At 31.5% G+C, this 18,288-nt stretch overlaps 2 protein-coding genes across 2 annotated transcripts; both read left to right on the forward strand.

The window, feature by feature from the left end:
- Positions 1 to 9,303: 9,303 nt before the first annotated feature.
- Positions 9,304 to 14,467, forward strand: LOC130891262 (translocator protein-like). Its single transcript, XM_057795897.1, has 3 exons — positions 9,304 to 10,912; positions 11,492 to 11,586; positions 11,906 to 14,467. Exons 1-3 carry the CDS (start codon positions 10,687 to 10,689, stop codon positions 12,059 to 12,061), a joined length of 477 nt encoding a protein of 158 aa, XP_057651880.1. The 5' UTR covers positions 9,304 to 10,686; the 3' UTR covers positions 12,062 to 14,467.
- Positions 14,468 to 16,465: 1,998 nt separating this feature from the next.
- On the forward strand, positions 16,466 to 18,266 carry LOC130891264 (translocator protein-like). Its single transcript, XM_057795899.1, has 3 exons — positions 16,466 to 16,956; positions 17,536 to 17,630; positions 17,959 to 18,266. The coding sequence occupies exons 1-3, from the start codon at positions 16,731 to 16,733 to the stop codon at positions 18,139 to 18,141; spliced, it is 504 nt and encodes a 167-aa protein (XP_057651882.1). The 5' UTR covers positions 16,466 to 16,730; the 3' UTR covers positions 18,142 to 18,266.
- The last annotated feature ends 22 nt before the right edge of the window (positions 18,267 to 18,288 follow it).

Genomic DNA, 18,288 nt, shown 5'->3' on the forward strand with positions numbered 1-18,288 from the left:
TTTCACGTGCCTGAATGGTAGGGAATTTTTTCAAAACAATTTGCAGCTCTTTTATCGGCAGGTGTTCGACAAACAGCGCGTGCAATTTAATACGAAAATCATTTAAAAGGGAAGAGAAAAGAGGAAATCATTTTGTTGAAAACAATAGTAGAGATTCGATGTTGAATTCAAGAAATGATTTTCAATTAAACTTAATCTTAGCTTCTATAGACAGGATTCATAGTGAAACTGCGAAAAGTCGAAATGAAACTTTTCTGATCAGTTTGGATTTCGTATAAACAATAGAAATATTCTCCAGTTTTCTGTTGTTGTCACGTGAATATTCTCAATAACATAGAAACCTGATGACAAATACTTATCATAAATAAAGTCAATTTAAAGCTTGGCGCTATGTCATACAGTTGTTACATTAGCAGGAAAATAAGAAGGGAAATCCACCTTGGTTATAACATTTTCCTGGTAGAAATATTGTCAATATTATGTCATTTTCATACTTTTTCAAGTATATGTATGTTTCTTAGTAGTTTTTTCTATTCAATATCTTTCAGATCTGAATCACAACAAATTTAAATCAGTTGATTGATCACTAACCAAATGAGGAATTAATGTATTAAAAATATGTGAAAGTATATTTAGATTGGAGCCCAAATAGCACTGCATTCTCAATGTTTATTGGGCTCCCTATAAGAGCTCTTTTCAATATCTACAGCTCCCTTTTCCAGAGTTCCGCTGAGCTCCAGTATCTTTGTCCGCTTCAAAAAAATCAGAACCTTACTTGTCAGAATTTATATCTAACGATAAGAAAATAGTTAAATATATAAATATATCTAGAGTGCTTGTCTATTAGTTTCCATCTTCTTCTGAAACTCTTTCTCTTAGGAAAACCTTCCTATAACACAGAAATATTCAGGGTCAATAAAATGCTTCGAATTTTATTCGTATAAATTGTCAATATTGTAGTATTTTGTTTTTTAATTTCTCTAAGCTTATAAAATTCAATACAGTTTTGAATTTCTTGATAAATATAGCTTATAAGTACTAGGGCCAATATTTATCAAGAAAACATGATCTATCATAAATTCTTGGTTGGCTTGTGAGATCAACATAGTTACTTAGTATCCACCCTATTCACTTGATTTAGTCATGTGTAATTTCTGATTATTATTTAACCTAAAGAAACATTTAAGTGACAGACGTTTCAAGAGAGAGTATGAGATAGATGATCAAATCATAGAATAAAATCTTGCATAATTAAATTTGTAATTTTCAAGAAAATTCAGCTGCTTTTCATAGAAACGTTGATTATATGTGCGATATTAAACGAATTTTACCGCTGGATAATTAGAAATGTGATAAAACTTTCTTAAATCTCCTTTTTTCCTCTTTCTCGCTGCTCGGTATTTTAACAAGTTCAAAACGAAATACTGTAATTTATCTTTTTGAAGTGATGGCTCTTAATAATATGAATCTAATTAATAATTTTTAACGATGTACTTTCAGTAAATCATAAAATCAAAACTCAACTTCACAGTTAACTTTTAATTCTCCTATGTACCGATCTAGTTTAATGCCATTCACCTAAAAGTTAAGTGAAAACATTACTGAAGGGAAGGTATAGAAAACTTTCGAATGAAGTTGATAATCTCTTCGATAGCTACATTGTTGCCTCAGCTGTTTTTAGATAATTCAAGCATTCACATCATAATGAGAGGGAAATTTAGATTAAAAACAGTTTCTTAGTTTTTCTTTTAACCCTTGAGGAGTTTTAGCTAGTTTATATTACCGGAATTGTTTGCTTAGACTTGTTTTTTGCGTTATATACTGAAAATATAACGCAATAAATAAAAAAATTCATAAACTGATAATATATGTAGTATATCATTGAAAAAATTTAACATTGCAAGTATGTTTCATTTTTAACGGGAAAATATGCTCATTTGGCAACTGCGCAATACCTGTTAAAAACTTGTTTCTATCTTCTATCAGTTCGTGAGATATTTAGATGTTCACATACTTTGAACTAACCCTTAAAAACCCACCCCATTCCTCTTCCTAACCTCAGATCATCCGTAAATTATTTTCTATTTCCGAATTTATACGTACAAGATTTGAAGGTTAGAAATAATATAGTAACGTAAAAAATTGACCCTCACCCCAATGAAATATGTCATGACTATTTTCGTTTGACAATTAACTTTCAATGCCTCTTATTTCTATCAACGCTTTCGATTTCTTTTTAAGTAGGTTTTTCTTCGGGTTATTACGTTCTCTTTTATTCGTCTATTGGAAAGCAATTTGAAGCGAATGTATAGAACGGCAAGTCGTATGAAAATATCCTTAGGGAACTATGTTTTATTAGAATGATATCCGAGCATGAATTGATTTCGGGAAACACACCGAGCGTAACAGATGTTGTCAAGTGTGTTGAACTTGTTTTTGTGTTAACAGCGGCTGACCTATTATTGGGAAGAAATTACTAAAATATTTAGTGAGAATTTTTAGTATTGATAAGTTATAAATCGATGAATAAAACCATGTTTTAAGTTACGCGGCGCGCTTTCTTTGTGTAGAGAAGTTGAATATTGTTGTAATTCTTTTTATTTGCGGTGGTTAGAAAAATTTATAAAGCTTATTTATAAAAGAAGAATAGTGAACCAAAACATTGATCAGTGCGTGATCAGCACGTGAATACCCCGAGGAAAACGAGTCGCTGCATCGTTATTAGTCTAAATCAGTGACACCATAATATACAACGCCGCGTGGAAGAATCCGTTAGATCAGGTTTAGTAGAGGGACGGCATAGTATTATCGTACCGCAGTAGATGCCTGAAACAGAGCATATTTATAAAAATGAAATGCAAGAAAATTATGACAAGACTGTTAATAACGTAATTTCCAAAACGGCAAATATTTCAAGTGTTCTGTTGTATGAAACCGCAAATTATTTTTTAAGTGCGGTCCTGTTACATGCTCGGCTTTGGCGATTTCAACCCTGAACACGTGCACTATGCGTGAATATGTTTTGGTTTACTATTTTTCTTCAATAAATAGCCTTTCCATAATGCTTTTGTTTTAATAGAAGCTCTAGAACACCTTGGCAACGCACAATGCGGCGCCCTCATGGTCCATTTGAACACAATTCATATAATACTCGTTAGTGCACTCCAATAGGTTGACTTAGTTGAGATAAATATGAATATCATATTGATAAAAGTATCTGAAATGTACAAGCTAGAAGAATGTGTTTTTATTAGGAACGCCGGGTTCCCTTTTCACATGTATCGTTGCCAGCTCGTTCATCTCAAACAAATCATTATATAACCATATATTATGGTGACTTTTTTAGTTTTCTTGCTGACAAATGCGCGATGGCCATTTCCTTCTCATAGAAGATTTTCGCTGTTATTTGAATGGCCTGATGTGTGGCATCTGAAGGTGCAGAAACTCTGTCTGGACCGTTTGAATTTATGCAAGTTTCTAGAAAATCAATTTCTTCAGGTCTATCATGTTGTTTTCTGACAAAAAATAAACAGAGACCCCTTAAAAGTAGTACAAAGCAGAAGTGATTTCTATATTCATGATGTATATTTGTTATTAAATCGAAATATTTCAAAAACTAAAAATGTTTTAAGTTGACGTTTTTTTTACGAGTTCGTTATTTTCGTTATTTTTACTACGAATATTTATTTAAAACTAACTGCGCTACATAAACTTATTTATATACCACAAAAAGAATTCTACAAAGTTCTAGAACAAAAAGAAACACAAGAAATAAATAAATAAATTTTCCTAGAAATTATTTGAAAGAAATACTGTATAAACCGCCATCTATAAAAGTTCATCAAAGGACGTCCGCCAATTATAAAAAACAAATCAAAGGCACCTCGCGAACTCGGCACAATTCAAATTCCATTGTAGCAGGACAAGGCCGGCATAAGGACCCATTTCGCGAAATACATTTAGACAGGAAACAACAAACGATTTTTTAATTAAGAACTTTGAAAAATATCTAGTGAACTGATTTTACAACTAATGACAATTTGCTTTGTGTAATAAATGATTGATATTAAAGAGAATCAATAAATTGATGTATGCGATTTCTTTAGCATGTTTTCAATATTTTTGTGCATATTTTGGGTATTTCATTTGTATATTTATGTTTCCTTGGACATAAGTAACAATTACCAAAAAGGTATCGACCTCTCTTGGTAACGGGTTGTAGGTTAACTTACCATTCTTGGGTGTTGATAATTTATGCCACTCCTATATTTAGTTTCGCCAATCAACAATTTTAAATTCTTAGTTGACGCTGTTGAATAGATAACAATGCTTATGAAGCTATAGAAACGGGTCCATAATTTCGTATCGAATTTAATTAATAAAAACCCAACAATAAATTCTGAGCCCCTACCAAACAACACACATACAATTAACCCAATAACCCCATAAGTTATTTGGCTCGTCTCATTACTTCAATGTTTATCTTCTTTTTATTTCTCAGGTGTTTGTAGGCAGACATACACGAGTTGATGCCATACTAAAAGAAACCCTCCTAAAAACTACCGCAGCCCTGGATAGGAAATTTTTTCCTATATCAAGGCCATCCCTGAAATTAACCTTAAATTAATCTCAAAAACAAAACCAACGTTTTTATCTTTCTTCGCAAAGTATTTTCATTAGATATAATTCAACCTCATTTTGAGTGTTAACGCATCAGCAGGTTTCATACTTGATATGATCCAAAATAAAATTAGTTCTTTTCTTGTTATGTAGTTCAATGAATAAGACGTAAATAACTTTATATTTATATAGTAAATTAATAAAAAGAACTCTTCAAGTATCCTAATATTAGCTTAAGCACCAAACACAAAAACAAACAATTTCGGTTACATTTTACGATATTAGTTACCAGAAACTCATTATGTCTTCAACCCAACTGGAACGAGTTTTAATACATTTTCGTGAATTTCATCTCTTTGACATTCATTTTATTTGAGTTTAGGAAAATATTTTTGTTACAATTTGCTTGAATTCAATAATCCAGAACGATCCGAAACAGATATAATTAGATCAACTTAATTGGGGAGACATTTAACAGGCAAATATGTTTTTATAAATGTTTGGTTAATCAGAAGCGAGATTGCGACGTAATTCTAACTGCAGAAGATGTTAAAGATTTATTCCAGAACTTCTTAACATGAATCCTAATCAAATCAAGTTCCCAGCACTATGAAGAGCTACAAAATGTCTATTGTGTGAAGAATTCAAACATCGTCAGACTAGAACACTAATATACGAGGTCTGGCTATTAAATAACGAGACTGGTGACGAAAAAGGGTGTTATTATAAAAAATATACTTCCCTCCTCTCGCCACACACCTTTCTATGCGGTTTTTCGATTGATCGAAGCAGTGCTGGAAGTCTTCTTTGGTGAGCGCCTTTAGGAGCTCTGCCGTTTTTTGCTTTACCGCTTCCATCGACTCAAATCGAGTCTCTTTCAAACCAGATCTTTTTCTAACCCTTCAAGTAAATCTGAGCAAACCCGTTGACGCAAGAGCCTTTGGTCCGGAATCAGATTTTTTGGCACTAACTTCGCACAGACTTTGGTCATGTGTAATTCCTCGTGTAAAATTTTTCTAACCGTTTCTTTGTCGGCGTTTACAGCCTTGGCAATCATCCGGTTGCTGATTCGACGATCTGCACACACAATTTGATTGATTTTGGTCACTGTTTCTAGAGTTGAAACAGTCACAGGACAACCTGGGCGCTTCAGTGCTCTTTAGGTCCTCTCTGAAGCCCTCACACCACTTAAAAACACGCGCACGAGGTAGAGAATTGTCCCCATAGGCCTCTTGCAACAATTTATTGCACTCGGTCGGAGTTTTCTTCAATTTAACAAGATGAGAAATTTCAGTTAATTTTTGTTATGCTTCAAATATATACTGGGTTTGCAAATAAGATCGGTCGTTGGCCATATCTCAGCATTACAGCTTAAAGGGGAAACAAATTATAATAAAAGTAGCCCTGAGAAACACGTGGATATTTTTTTCAAAATTAAAGGTCCACCACTAGAGGGCGTATTTGGAAATATAAAATTAAAAGAACATATTTTTTGAAAATTCAGCCAATTAAGTGGCACTTTATATACGATAATCGAATTCCTCAACGAACAAAATCTAGTCTATCTCCTCAAATATCCATTTTGAGGAGATAGGATTTTGCCTTCAACACGAGGAATTGACAAAATCTTTTGATATAGAATCGTTGTCAGTTTGGTTGGGACAAGAAAACACAGAGAAGAGTACATCAAAAATTTTCTCCACTTTAATCTTTAATAACTTTTACTAACATCACTGTAGATTTTTAAAGAGTTTGTTTGATTGTAATAAGGCTGTCATTTCGGAAATACTCGACTGCAACTATTGTGGAAAGACGAAGAACTGGACAACTCGATATAATAACTGCCATTGATGATCATTACCTGGAAGTTACAGTTCGTAATAATCTTGGGAAGAAGACTTTTAAGAATCTAGGCGTTAGCAACCAAAATTAGCTTCGACCTCGTTGCATGCCAAAAAGTACACTTTCGAAAGTACAGTTATAGTCAGGGTGGAAATTTATTTTAAAGGCGTTCTGGGTACACATGACAGAACAAGTGTCCACCTACCGCTTCCACCCAGGTCGCCTGATCAGAATACCATAAAGAGTGCTTGGAATTAGTTACAAAAATCCAGTGACAACCAATCCGTCATCAGAAACCATACAGGAGCTTAGGAATCTTTGTCCAAATCACTTTTAAAGTGGAATTTAACGAATATCTTTTATATAACTTTTTAATATCTGAATCAACGAATAATCTAGATATAAAAACACAAATTCTCTCCAACATCAACTTATAAACGATAAACGAACGATAAAAAATTTAAAATAGTATGGATTAATTGGTAAAAGACACAAATTTGTATGTTTTGATTTAATGTAACTTACTAATTTCGTTTGTAGGTTGTTAGAATGTTGTAACCAAATTTCATCATTATACCTTGGGATCATTTATTAAATATGCAGCGAATGATTAATTACGTTATACTTTGCATTTGTGCCGTGAAAAAATTTTTATGTACGTGTTAATTTTCCATCAAAACCTTTCTCCACACGAAATCTCCAAATAATAACCCATCTTTGAATTAATTTGCTATAAACGTATACAATACACAAAATCATTAATCAAATGTTTTCGACGTACATTGTTTAATCCTGGTAACCTTTTGACCCTTTCTACTGTACTCTAAAAAATATTTGTTGGAGAATAATTGAATTAAAACGGATTTTTCAATTAATCCCAAAAATCATTATTTCCTAAAATTATAGATTACATGAAAATACTTTAAAGTGCTCAATTAAAATTCAATAGTGAAAATCTGTGATGTTCAGCATTTCACACTCAAACATCAAAATGTCAATTAAAAACATTTCGAAAAAAATCAATTTCTATTAAACTCTTCAAATTAAATATAATAAATTTGTTGATACACTGTAGGAGATTGTTAATGGCTTCAAGTAATGGTAAGTAGTATGGGATCGAACCACTTGGGGGGTGGTAATTAATGGTTATCTAACCATTAAACTTCACAGAAGTTATTTGATTCTCATTCCATGCATAATTTCTTCCTAAAAACTTTTTTATTAGTAAAACTATGTCAATTTGTTAATCTAGAACATCCTGTTCATATGAGTCAACGAGATAAAGAACTTATTTTGGATACCATTGACTATCAACGGCATATTATCATCAGAATTTTATCTAGACAAAGTGGTATATTAAGATCAAATGTACAGCGAACCTTACCCCTAGACGTAAGCTTAATGTTTAAGTCGGCCTTATCGATAATTATTTCATTGGGCCAGTTATTTCACCAAACCAGCTAATTGACGAAACTTATTTGGAAATTCTTCAAAATTTCCGTCTCTATGTTTGAGATTGGAACATTGGCTTATGCATTTTAATGTCAATGTAAGAGTGAAATAATTGTCCTTCCTGCTCACCGGATCTTCTTTGAAAGACGTGTGTATTTCTATCCAGAAGATCGTTTCAGTCCTAAACATAAATTATGAGTTAAGCTTTGTCTTGCTTTTGTTACTTAGTCATCAGTTTTCCAAAACAATTGTCAGGAATTTTTATCATAATCAAACAAACATAAAACTTTTATTCATTCATTCATTATTTATTCATTCACGCAAATAATTTGAAAATTCTTTAAAAATATCTGTGCCATTTTAATTCATTTATTGAGTACAATTTAGAAATACTATCATCTTTAAAAAAATTTATTATATTTAAAAAAAATAACGATCAAATAGAATATGGAATTAAATATTTGGTTGTGTTAAATGTAAAACACTAACTTCATAATCTGTTTATAATCTGGTGGTCGATATTAGTAAAAATTAGTAACTCTAGTGAATGTACACCTCTTCAAATTAAAAAACAGACCTAAGAAGTGACACTACTTCCAAAAGAATTCAATGAAAAGGCCTACATTGTATATAAAAGATGGTGCGATGAGGAAAATATATTGAAGATGTAAGGAAAAGGAAGTGCCAGTTTAGTTTCAAGAACTAGCTCAAACGAATAAGGCTCAAGGCTTCAACTTCGTGGTCCAAATACTAATTAATCATTTAATTATTTTAAAATCATGGCTTTTTCGAAAAAATCAAATTTTTTAGGTAACAATGAAGACATATGATGACATAACGAATATTATTTTTGAAGCGCCAAATGAATTCTGTCAAATCCATTGATATTCAGATCTAATATGCTTTGTATTTTACGATCTTAGCTAATAATGAACAACTTTTATACCTCAATAAAAGTTGATAAAGGTGGGTCAATCGTAAATAACAATTTCACTTGTAGGAGTAATAAAAACCAATCTATCTGTCAGATTTATGTAATATTATGACAGATATCATCCGAAATATAGCTGGAACTAAAAATATAATCACCATAGCCAGAGTAAGTCCATGAAATACGTAAAAGTTTGACAGAAGAACCTGAAAATTCACCGCCGATAAGAATAATAATAATAAAATTGATCTGAGATTATTGACAACCAATAGTAAATTAAACATTTTGAATAAATTTCAATAAAAACAAACAAAAGCATCATAATTCTCACAATTTCTAATACCCTCAAAACAGTATTAATTATCTATCTACTCAACTTCGTGCCGATATGAGAAATTCCATGATTCAGTTATCAAATATTATAAGCGATAAATAACACCTCTCACAAAATAATTTTTATCAGATGAGTCGATAAAAAAGTATTTACAACTTTCAATTGAAATTCGTGTGTATATCAGCATGTTATAGGGAAGACTAAATATTTCGGTAAGAAGTATCATTATTATATTTTTAAGAGTCAAATCAGAAAACGTGAATAAGTATAAGTTTTTCAGATACTTTTTGACTATGCTCCTAATATTCTATCATATAAAAAACTTGGAAGATTGGAAGTTTATTTGCATTGTAAAAATCGTTGGATCTCCAAGGATAATACACTGATCCACCATTTTATTTCCAGAGATTATAAAATAATTACTAACTTATTTGAATATAGTGGTTGAAAAATAATTAAAAAGTGTTTAATCACCTTCTCGCTTTAATATCATCATCATACATTGCTGCAGTTGAAATAAAATTAACAGAGTATGTACCAAAACAGTTAAAATGCTGCCTGACGAATGGGTGGTTAAGCTGCTCAGATTTCTAGACATAGGTCAATCAGAGGCAATGAAATTGTCAACAATCTTGTCAAACTTAGAGCCATTCAACAACAGAAAGGGCAGATTAAGAAACACCTAAAAGGCAAAAACTGAAAAAATGGATCCAGTCATATGGCTACAAATAAACCAAAGCTTCGTAGGTGGAACAAACCCCTAAGATTGAGCAACTGAAGCATTGTAGCTAATGACGGGACACAAAAACTTTGGTAGACCAAATGACAGTCGCAAGTCCTTTATCATAAATACAATACAGGCAAGTTAACTCAACAGGACTGTCATTGGTGGGGAATAGAGGAGGAAAATATTATTCACCTCCTGTGCTCAGGAGATGAATAATAGGAGGTGCTCAACAGGACTGTCAGGAAGCCAGCGATGCCCGGAAGATCTCTTTTCCTGGTTGTAGCCAATGCGAACGAGTTGACTACATAGGGGTTACCCATTAAAAGGTCTCCTCATTCTTGGTAAAAAGTAAACGCCGTCTAGTATCTAATTATTCATACATTTTTATTTACTAATAGTGCTTCATCTTAGAGAGTCTCATCACTACTTTTATAGTTCACTGCACAATATTTTCGTCAGAATCACACATCACCAATGTCGATGTCAATCATACTGTCGATTCCTTAATACTGCATTTTGTGTATTGCACTAAATGTTTAAAAAGGATATGAATAAGTTTTTGTGTAAATGTGATCATTTACAAAAATTGGACTTTACACCATAGCAGTAATTCCATCATTGTTCATTTAAATTTTGAAATTACGTCATTTAATATTGACACAAATATATTGGGACCATAGAATACTTTGCTTATCTCATGATTTGCTATATTTATTGAGTTTAGTAGATATAATTCATACCTGCGAATAAGTGAAATCAAACATACCTACTTTTTCAAAAATGATACAGCTAAATTGGCGTGCCCTTTTATTTATTATTTTACCAAACATTGGCGGTATCGCCGGCGCTTTTATTACAATAAGTAGTATCGAATCATGGTATGAGAATTTAATAAAACCAAACTGGAGACCTCCAAACTGGGCGTTTGGTCCTGTTTGGACAATCTTGTATAGTGGAATGGGATACGCTTCATATTTGGTATACAGAGATGGAGGAGGCTTTAATGGTATGTTGTAAATTAAATATACACAGTACCTAAGGTTATTTATAATATCCCACTTAAAATTATTTACATTGAAATTCTGATTATGAAGAGATGATTTGATATATATTACAATAGTTTTTTTAATTCAAATATAGTTTTTAAACATTCATACCAATATTTTAAATCAAGTGTATAACAAAATTGGAAGTATCATATCAAAATTATATTTCATGTTGAAAAACAAAATAATATATACTTATATATATTTGTAGTGTACTGTTTGGACACTAATCCAACTCGGGTCTGGGTAAAATATATTTAATCAACAGCATTGGTTTTAAATTAGACCAATTATTGGAAATTTCACAATTACTTTATTCACTCATTATTATTGCAATATTTTCATGGTGTTAGTTCAATATAACAAGAAATCAATCGAGAAGTAGTGTTTTATAACAATTCCAAATGTTTTTATATTCAAATTAATGAAAAGTGGCGTATAACACTATTTTATGTTTTTTTATTGTATTTTTTATTTTTTATATAAATTTAGGAAAAGTTTTTTGATGTACTTTTAAATTTACTAAAACTTATACTTAGGAGCAGCAAAGCTACCACTAATAGTTTATGGAACTAATCTAGCAGCTAATTGGGCTTGGACACCAATATTCTTTGGTAAAAAAGACCCACAACTGGTAAGTATTTAAGTATATAAGTTAATATACTTTTTAGTATCATCTGTCTTTGCTATTGTCATTATAAATAACAGATACCAGAATTTTTGTTGGTATATTCAATCGATTCATCAATTTTTTTAAGCTTAAATATATACTTTATAACTTAGTTTTGTTTGAAGATGACAAAAATTAAAATTTTTAACAAAACTAAAACATATATTTTGACCTAATGAAAGTAAACTCAATTTTATTTACTCAATATGATTAGCAAAAACATCTGTGATATAAATTTATGAAAATTATAACCAAATGATATATATATTTTTTTTCATTTAAGGCACTTATTGAACTGCAGCTTGTAAACGTTACTGCTATTGGTATGGTATATCTTTTCTATAAAATTAAACCAACTGCTGGTTACTTAATTGTACCATATTGTCTTTGGCTGGGTGTTGCAACAGCTTTGAATTATTGCATTTGGAGGGATAACTGATCTGAAAGGAAACTAAATGTTCAATAATTTTTAATTTTCATTGTTTTTTTAGACATCCTTAATCCATTTTACTTTATATTCATTAATATACAGTTATTTTAATAAAAAGTTTAGTATATTCTCAGTGTCTTTCAGTTTAAATTTACCAATAATTTGTTTCACAGTCCTTTTATTAGGTTGTTGCCTAACTCAATATTTGGTAAAAGTTTACTAAAAGATCTACCAAGCGTTTTTGAAAAATTTTGAATATACGAGGGTTGCTACTTGAGTTTTGAGACATGGCAACACTGATGTCAATATGTCAATTCTGACATTGCTATCATAAAGAAATCCTAGTTGAAAACCGGCTGAGCTTACAAAAATATCGAATATACATATAGCACAAAAGGTAGAGCAGAAAATATCAAATCTAGTAACTACGTGGATGAACCCAACAGCTGCAAAAGAGCGGTTATTTGCAGTACTCTCCACAATATGCTTTTGTATAGGACCCCAGTGTGAAAAAAGGCTCTCGTGACTAGAAGAACCAATACAATACTGAGTAGATATCAAACGAACAGACGTTAGCGGTAGCATAAGCATTCAGAACAACCTTAGGTGTTGCATTGAGAACGTACAAAACATAAGAAAAAGGAGAGCCAGAAAAAATTTAGGTTTGTTCTTGGTACCTGCACTGGAACTATACTGAACTGAACCAGTGTAGACCAGGTCATGAGTGTATAGAATTAGTTCCATCGTATACAAAGAACAATATAGTCCAGAGAGGAATGGAGCATTTGTTGTTTGTTGTATTTGAGGTTATTTGAAGTGATTCAGGACGTGTAGTATTAACAATAATGGAAAACAATTTAGTACTTTTTGATATTTTACAATCGTCCAATAATGAAGATCTTTTCCAGATTACACTTATTACATTGCACTGGCTGAACTGACTCTAGTCCCAGTGCAAGCAGTTCAGTGAACTGGGTGAACTAATTCTCTTGCACTGCTACTAAGAACAGCAACCCTAGCGCTGATTCTGCTACAAAGAACGCTTTAGTGTACACTTCCTGAACTAGTTCTGCCAGTTCAGCTACCAAGAACAAACTGCAGAAATGGATCCAGTCAAATAGCTAGAAATAAACAAAAGCTTCGTAGGTCAAACAAACCCCTTAGATTGAGCAGCTAAAGCACTGTAGCTAATGACAGGACACAAAAACTTTGGTAGACCTAATCACAGTCGCAAGTCTTTTATCATAAATACAATGCAGGCAAGTTAACTCAACAGGACTGTCATTGGTGGAGAATAGAGGAGGAAAATATTATTCACCTCCTGTGGAACTACCAAGCTCGTATCAACACACGGAGGAAAATACTAGGATTTGACTAGTACGAAAGCATTGTCTTGAAGCTAGCGATGCCCGGGGGATCTCTATTCCTGCTTGGGGCCAAGGCGAACGAAGTCACTGCATAGGGGTTACCCATCCAAAGGCCTCCTCATTCTCGGTAAAAAATAAACGCTGACTAGTATCTAATTGCTCATACTATCGAAGCTATATTCAAATGTATCAATAATTATGTAAATTAGTAAGCACATCATAAAATCATTCATTACCTATTTATGAGAGATCAAAATATTGTTTGGACTTTTTCATATTAGCTAACGTTTTGTCGCTATCCTCTCTAATTAATAAACATAGCAATTTGATTTTCATCTGATTATTCGTTCAAATCTGTAGTTGTGAATAATGAAATGAAAGTAACACACGCAAATAATTTCTAGCTGTATATTCTACAAGAATTTATGGATATTTGTGTAGTTATAAACATAACTTTCCAATCGTTGCTATTTTAACCATTTGTCTAATCAGCTAACCTTATCAGTACTACTAAACACCTAGGTGTGTTAACGATAAGCTTATATTCGAATTTATCAATTGTACTATGATTTTCTTAATTCCTTATGTTTATTTTCATCTACTGGTTTGCTGGGAGTTTATTATGACAGACATGCAAAGAAAAAGTATTTAATAACGATACCAAGAAGCCACCAATAGAAATTCATTATCAAAAGATCGAGTTGATAAAAAAAGTAAGGCCTTGTCATTCTTTAGAGTATTTTTAAAAAAAAACTAGAAATAAGACCATCCATAAGATCGATATTTGCGTCATCAATTATGTAAGACGTCGATCGTCTACGAACTTTTATATTTACTAATAGCCAAATCAAGGAATTCCCTCACAAATGGAAATCAGCTAATACCACCAATTATTGCGGAGGTCCTCAACAATGTAATGCACAAGCCGGTATTATGTTATAAAGAGCAGGTTATCTGTCCAGTTGGAAAGGTCCGCATTAACTGCAAAAAAACTTTGTTCTTATGATATTTTCAATGTAGTAATTAAAATGAAAATATATACGAAAAACTTCTTTTACTAAATATTTAGAGACATGTGTTTACAAGAGCAGAATAGATTTTCAAGGCAGTGGAACATGTTTTTTACTAACAAAGTTAAACCATGGGAAAATATTGTTTGGTTGAACTCAATGTGACTCAATGTAACTCAATTTGACTCACAAGGATCTCTTAGATATATTAAAAAAACCACCAAAAACACCAAGATTTCTCAAGTACCTAGTTTTGAATCGAAACATTTGGTTACACTAAGATGTTGTGGATGGAAGAGCTAAAAAGTTTACGAGATTTGAATCTGTGTTGTAGCGGCTAAAAAGGAACATCAATGTAGAAAAGTAAGACCGTACGAGGGTAAATTTCCCGAACCTCTTCAAAATCTATTTTTCAAGTATAATCTATTATGTAACAAACAGTTAATTATTTCGGGACTCCCAGAATAGCCACAGAATAAGGTTCTAACGAAGCAAATACGTCTAATTTGAATTAAGTGGATTTATTGCCGTGAAAATTAAATAGAAAATTTATTCAATCTTCCTTAGCAGGCAATCTTCAATACATCATTTAGATATTGTAGGTAGAAGTGAGTAAATATTCTATTTAATTGATTATAAACTACCACAAGAACTGGAATAGACCCAATATTAAATTATCTTTTTTGTCGCTGCAAATTCAAACAAATATTCCCAAATAAAATAATTCACAGAAAACTGTCTAGCTCGCTTTGACCAAAGTAAATAATAAATAGCGGGCAAACTAGACTAAATACACAAAATGCGAATGAATGTTAAGTTCTCATTAATCCACACTGTATATATTCAAATTATAATATTCTAATCCTCAATGGAAAGATGTGGATTTTGTCGATCGAGTATTCTGAAAACGCGTTTATACAAAAACATGTTAATTAATTACTTACACAAATATCATCTTAACGATTTGAACAATCTGTCATCGTCGTTTGCAAATCCGAAGCATTCAGGAATGTATCAGGTAAATAAAACCAGATTGGCTGGGGCGTTTCGAGGCTGTTGGCCCTCGGGGAAAGATTAGCTCAAAGCTGAGCCCTTAATCTGTTTCTCTGTCGGTGCCGTCATACTGTCGTATATTGCTGGCATCGGTGGCAATACTTGAAATTCAAATTGACTTCGAGGGTGATGGTGCTTGAACGGCTTTGTCAAGTCCGTGGGATTCACAAGTTGAAATTGGTTATGAAAAATATGTTTTTTATATACATATAGGTTGAATCTTCTTAGATATTTTGATGGCGACAGAGATATCAGTTTGAGTTGTAAAATTCGATATTGCTAGTAGTGAGAAAAATTACAAATGAATAGAATAAAAGTATGTAGATGATACAATTTTGTCATGCCTACGCTGGCATTATAAACAAGCTCTATCCGTTTTATACTCTCAATTTCCTTGTACTACCTACAAAAATAACCCTATGTGATTATATTGTACCTACGTTATTTTTCTTCCAAATCTCAAAAATACACAAGTAGTGTTTAGTAGAGAGCCAGTGTCTTTGTCAAATCAACTAATGTTCACAATAAATACAGCATCATAACCAAGAAACATATTCTATTATTTAAAATTAAACATTATTATTGACTATAATTTCATCTTTTAAATGTAATTACATTTAAACCTAGTACGGATCTGCTAATCAAAGGCTTGTTTGTATAGTTAAACCGAGTGTAGAATGTAGTACGGTGCACACTAGAACACTTTTGAGCGCAAACATATACTCTTAATAGTAACACTGCAACGGAGCTCTCACATCGTTTACTGTAGTATAAAAGAATAGAAAAGATCAAATACTAATTTGTGAAAATTTTCAATTTTTATTATATTTCTAAATTTCAAGAGCTTAGACGAACTCGATTTAAACGCTTCATGTTAGAGAATCACATCACTACTTTTATAGTTCACAGCTCAATATTTTCGTCAGAATCACACATCACCAATGTCAATGTCAATCAAACTATCGACTCCTTAAAACTGCATTTTGTGTTTTGTGCTAAATGCTTAAAAACGATATGAATAAGTATTTGTGTAAATGTGATCATTTACAAAAATTGGACTTTACACCGTAGCAGTAATTCCACCATTGTTCATTTAAATTGTGAAATTACGTCATTTAATATTGACACAAGTATATTGGGTCCATAGAGTACATTGATTATCTGCTGATTTGCTATATTTATTTTGTTTAGTAGATATAACTCATACGTGCGAATAAGTGAAATCAAACATACCTACTTTTTTTAAAAATGATACAACTAAATTGGCCTGCCCTTGGATTTACTATTTTACCAAACATTGGTGGTATCGCCGGCGGTTTTATTACAAAAAGTAGTATCAAACCATGGTATGAGAATTTAAAAAAACCAAACTGGAGACCTCCAAACTGGGCGTTTGGTCCTGTTTGGACAACCTTGTATAGTGGAATGGGATACGCTTCATATTTGGTATACAGAGATGGAGGAGGCTTTAATGGTATGTTGTAAATTAAATACACAGTACCTAAAGTTATATATATTATCCCATTTAAAATTATTTACATTGAAATTCTGATTATGAAGAGATACTTTTTTCTTTCAATTTAAATATAATTTTTAAACATAAATATTAATATTTTAGGTTAAGTGTATAACAAAATAGGAAGTATCATATCAAAATTATATTTCATGCTAAAAAATGGAATATAATATACTTATAATTATTTGTAGTGTACTGTTTGAACACTAATCCAACTCGGGTCTGTGTAAAATATATTTAATAAACAGCATTGGTTTTAAATTAGACCAATTATAAATTTCACAATCACTTTATGCACTCATTATTTTAGCAATATTTTCATGGTCTTAGTTCAATATAACAAGAAATCAATCGATAAGTAATGTTTTATCACAATTCCGAATGTTTTTATATTCAAATAAATGAAAAGTGGCCTATAACACTATTTTATTTTATTTATTATTCACAAGAATAATTTGAAAAAGTTTTGTTAACTTTTTTGAATAAGTTTATCAAGTTTATTGATGTACTTTTGAGTTCACTAAAACTTATATTTAGGAGCAGCAAAGCTACCACTAATAGTTTATGGAACTAATCTAGCAGCTAATTGGGCTTGGACACCAATATTCTTTGGTAAAAAAGACATACAACTGGTAAGGATTTAAGTAGACCATGTTAATATACTTTTTAGTATCATCTGTCTTTGCTATTGTCATTATAATTAACAGATACTAGAATTTTTGTTGGTATGTTCAATCGTTTCCTCAATTTTTTAAGCTAAAATATATTCATTATAACTTAGTTTTGTTTGAAGATGACAAAAATTTTTGACAGAACTTGAACATATATTTTGACCCAATGAAAGTAAATTCAATTTTATTTATTCCAGTTATATGTTATAAAATTAGATTAGCAATCTGTGATATGAATTTATGAAAATTATAACAAAATCAATGATATATATATTTTTTTCAATTTAAGGCACTAATTGAAATGCAACTTGTGAACGGTACTGCTATTGGTATGGCATATCTTTTCCATAAAATTAACCCATCTGCTGGTTACTTAATTGTACCATATTGTCTTTGGCTGGGTATTGCAACAGCTTTGAATTACTGCATTTGGAGGGATAACAAACCAACACCTGAACTGAAAGGAAACTAAGTGTTTAGTAATTTTTGGTTTTCATTGTATTTTTAGACATCCTTAATCCATTTTACTTTATATTCATTAATATACAATTATTTTAATAGAAAGTTTAATATATTCTCAGTGACTTTCAGTTTAAATTTACTAATGATTTGTTTCACA

This window comes from Diorhabda carinulata, chromosome 3 (assembly GCF_026250575.1).
Source record: "Diorhabda carinulata isolate Delta chromosome 3, icDioCari1.1, whole genome shotgun sequence".
Classification (NCBI taxonomy): Eukaryota; Metazoa; Arthropoda; class Insecta; order Coleoptera; family Chrysomelidae; genus Diorhabda; species Diorhabda carinulata.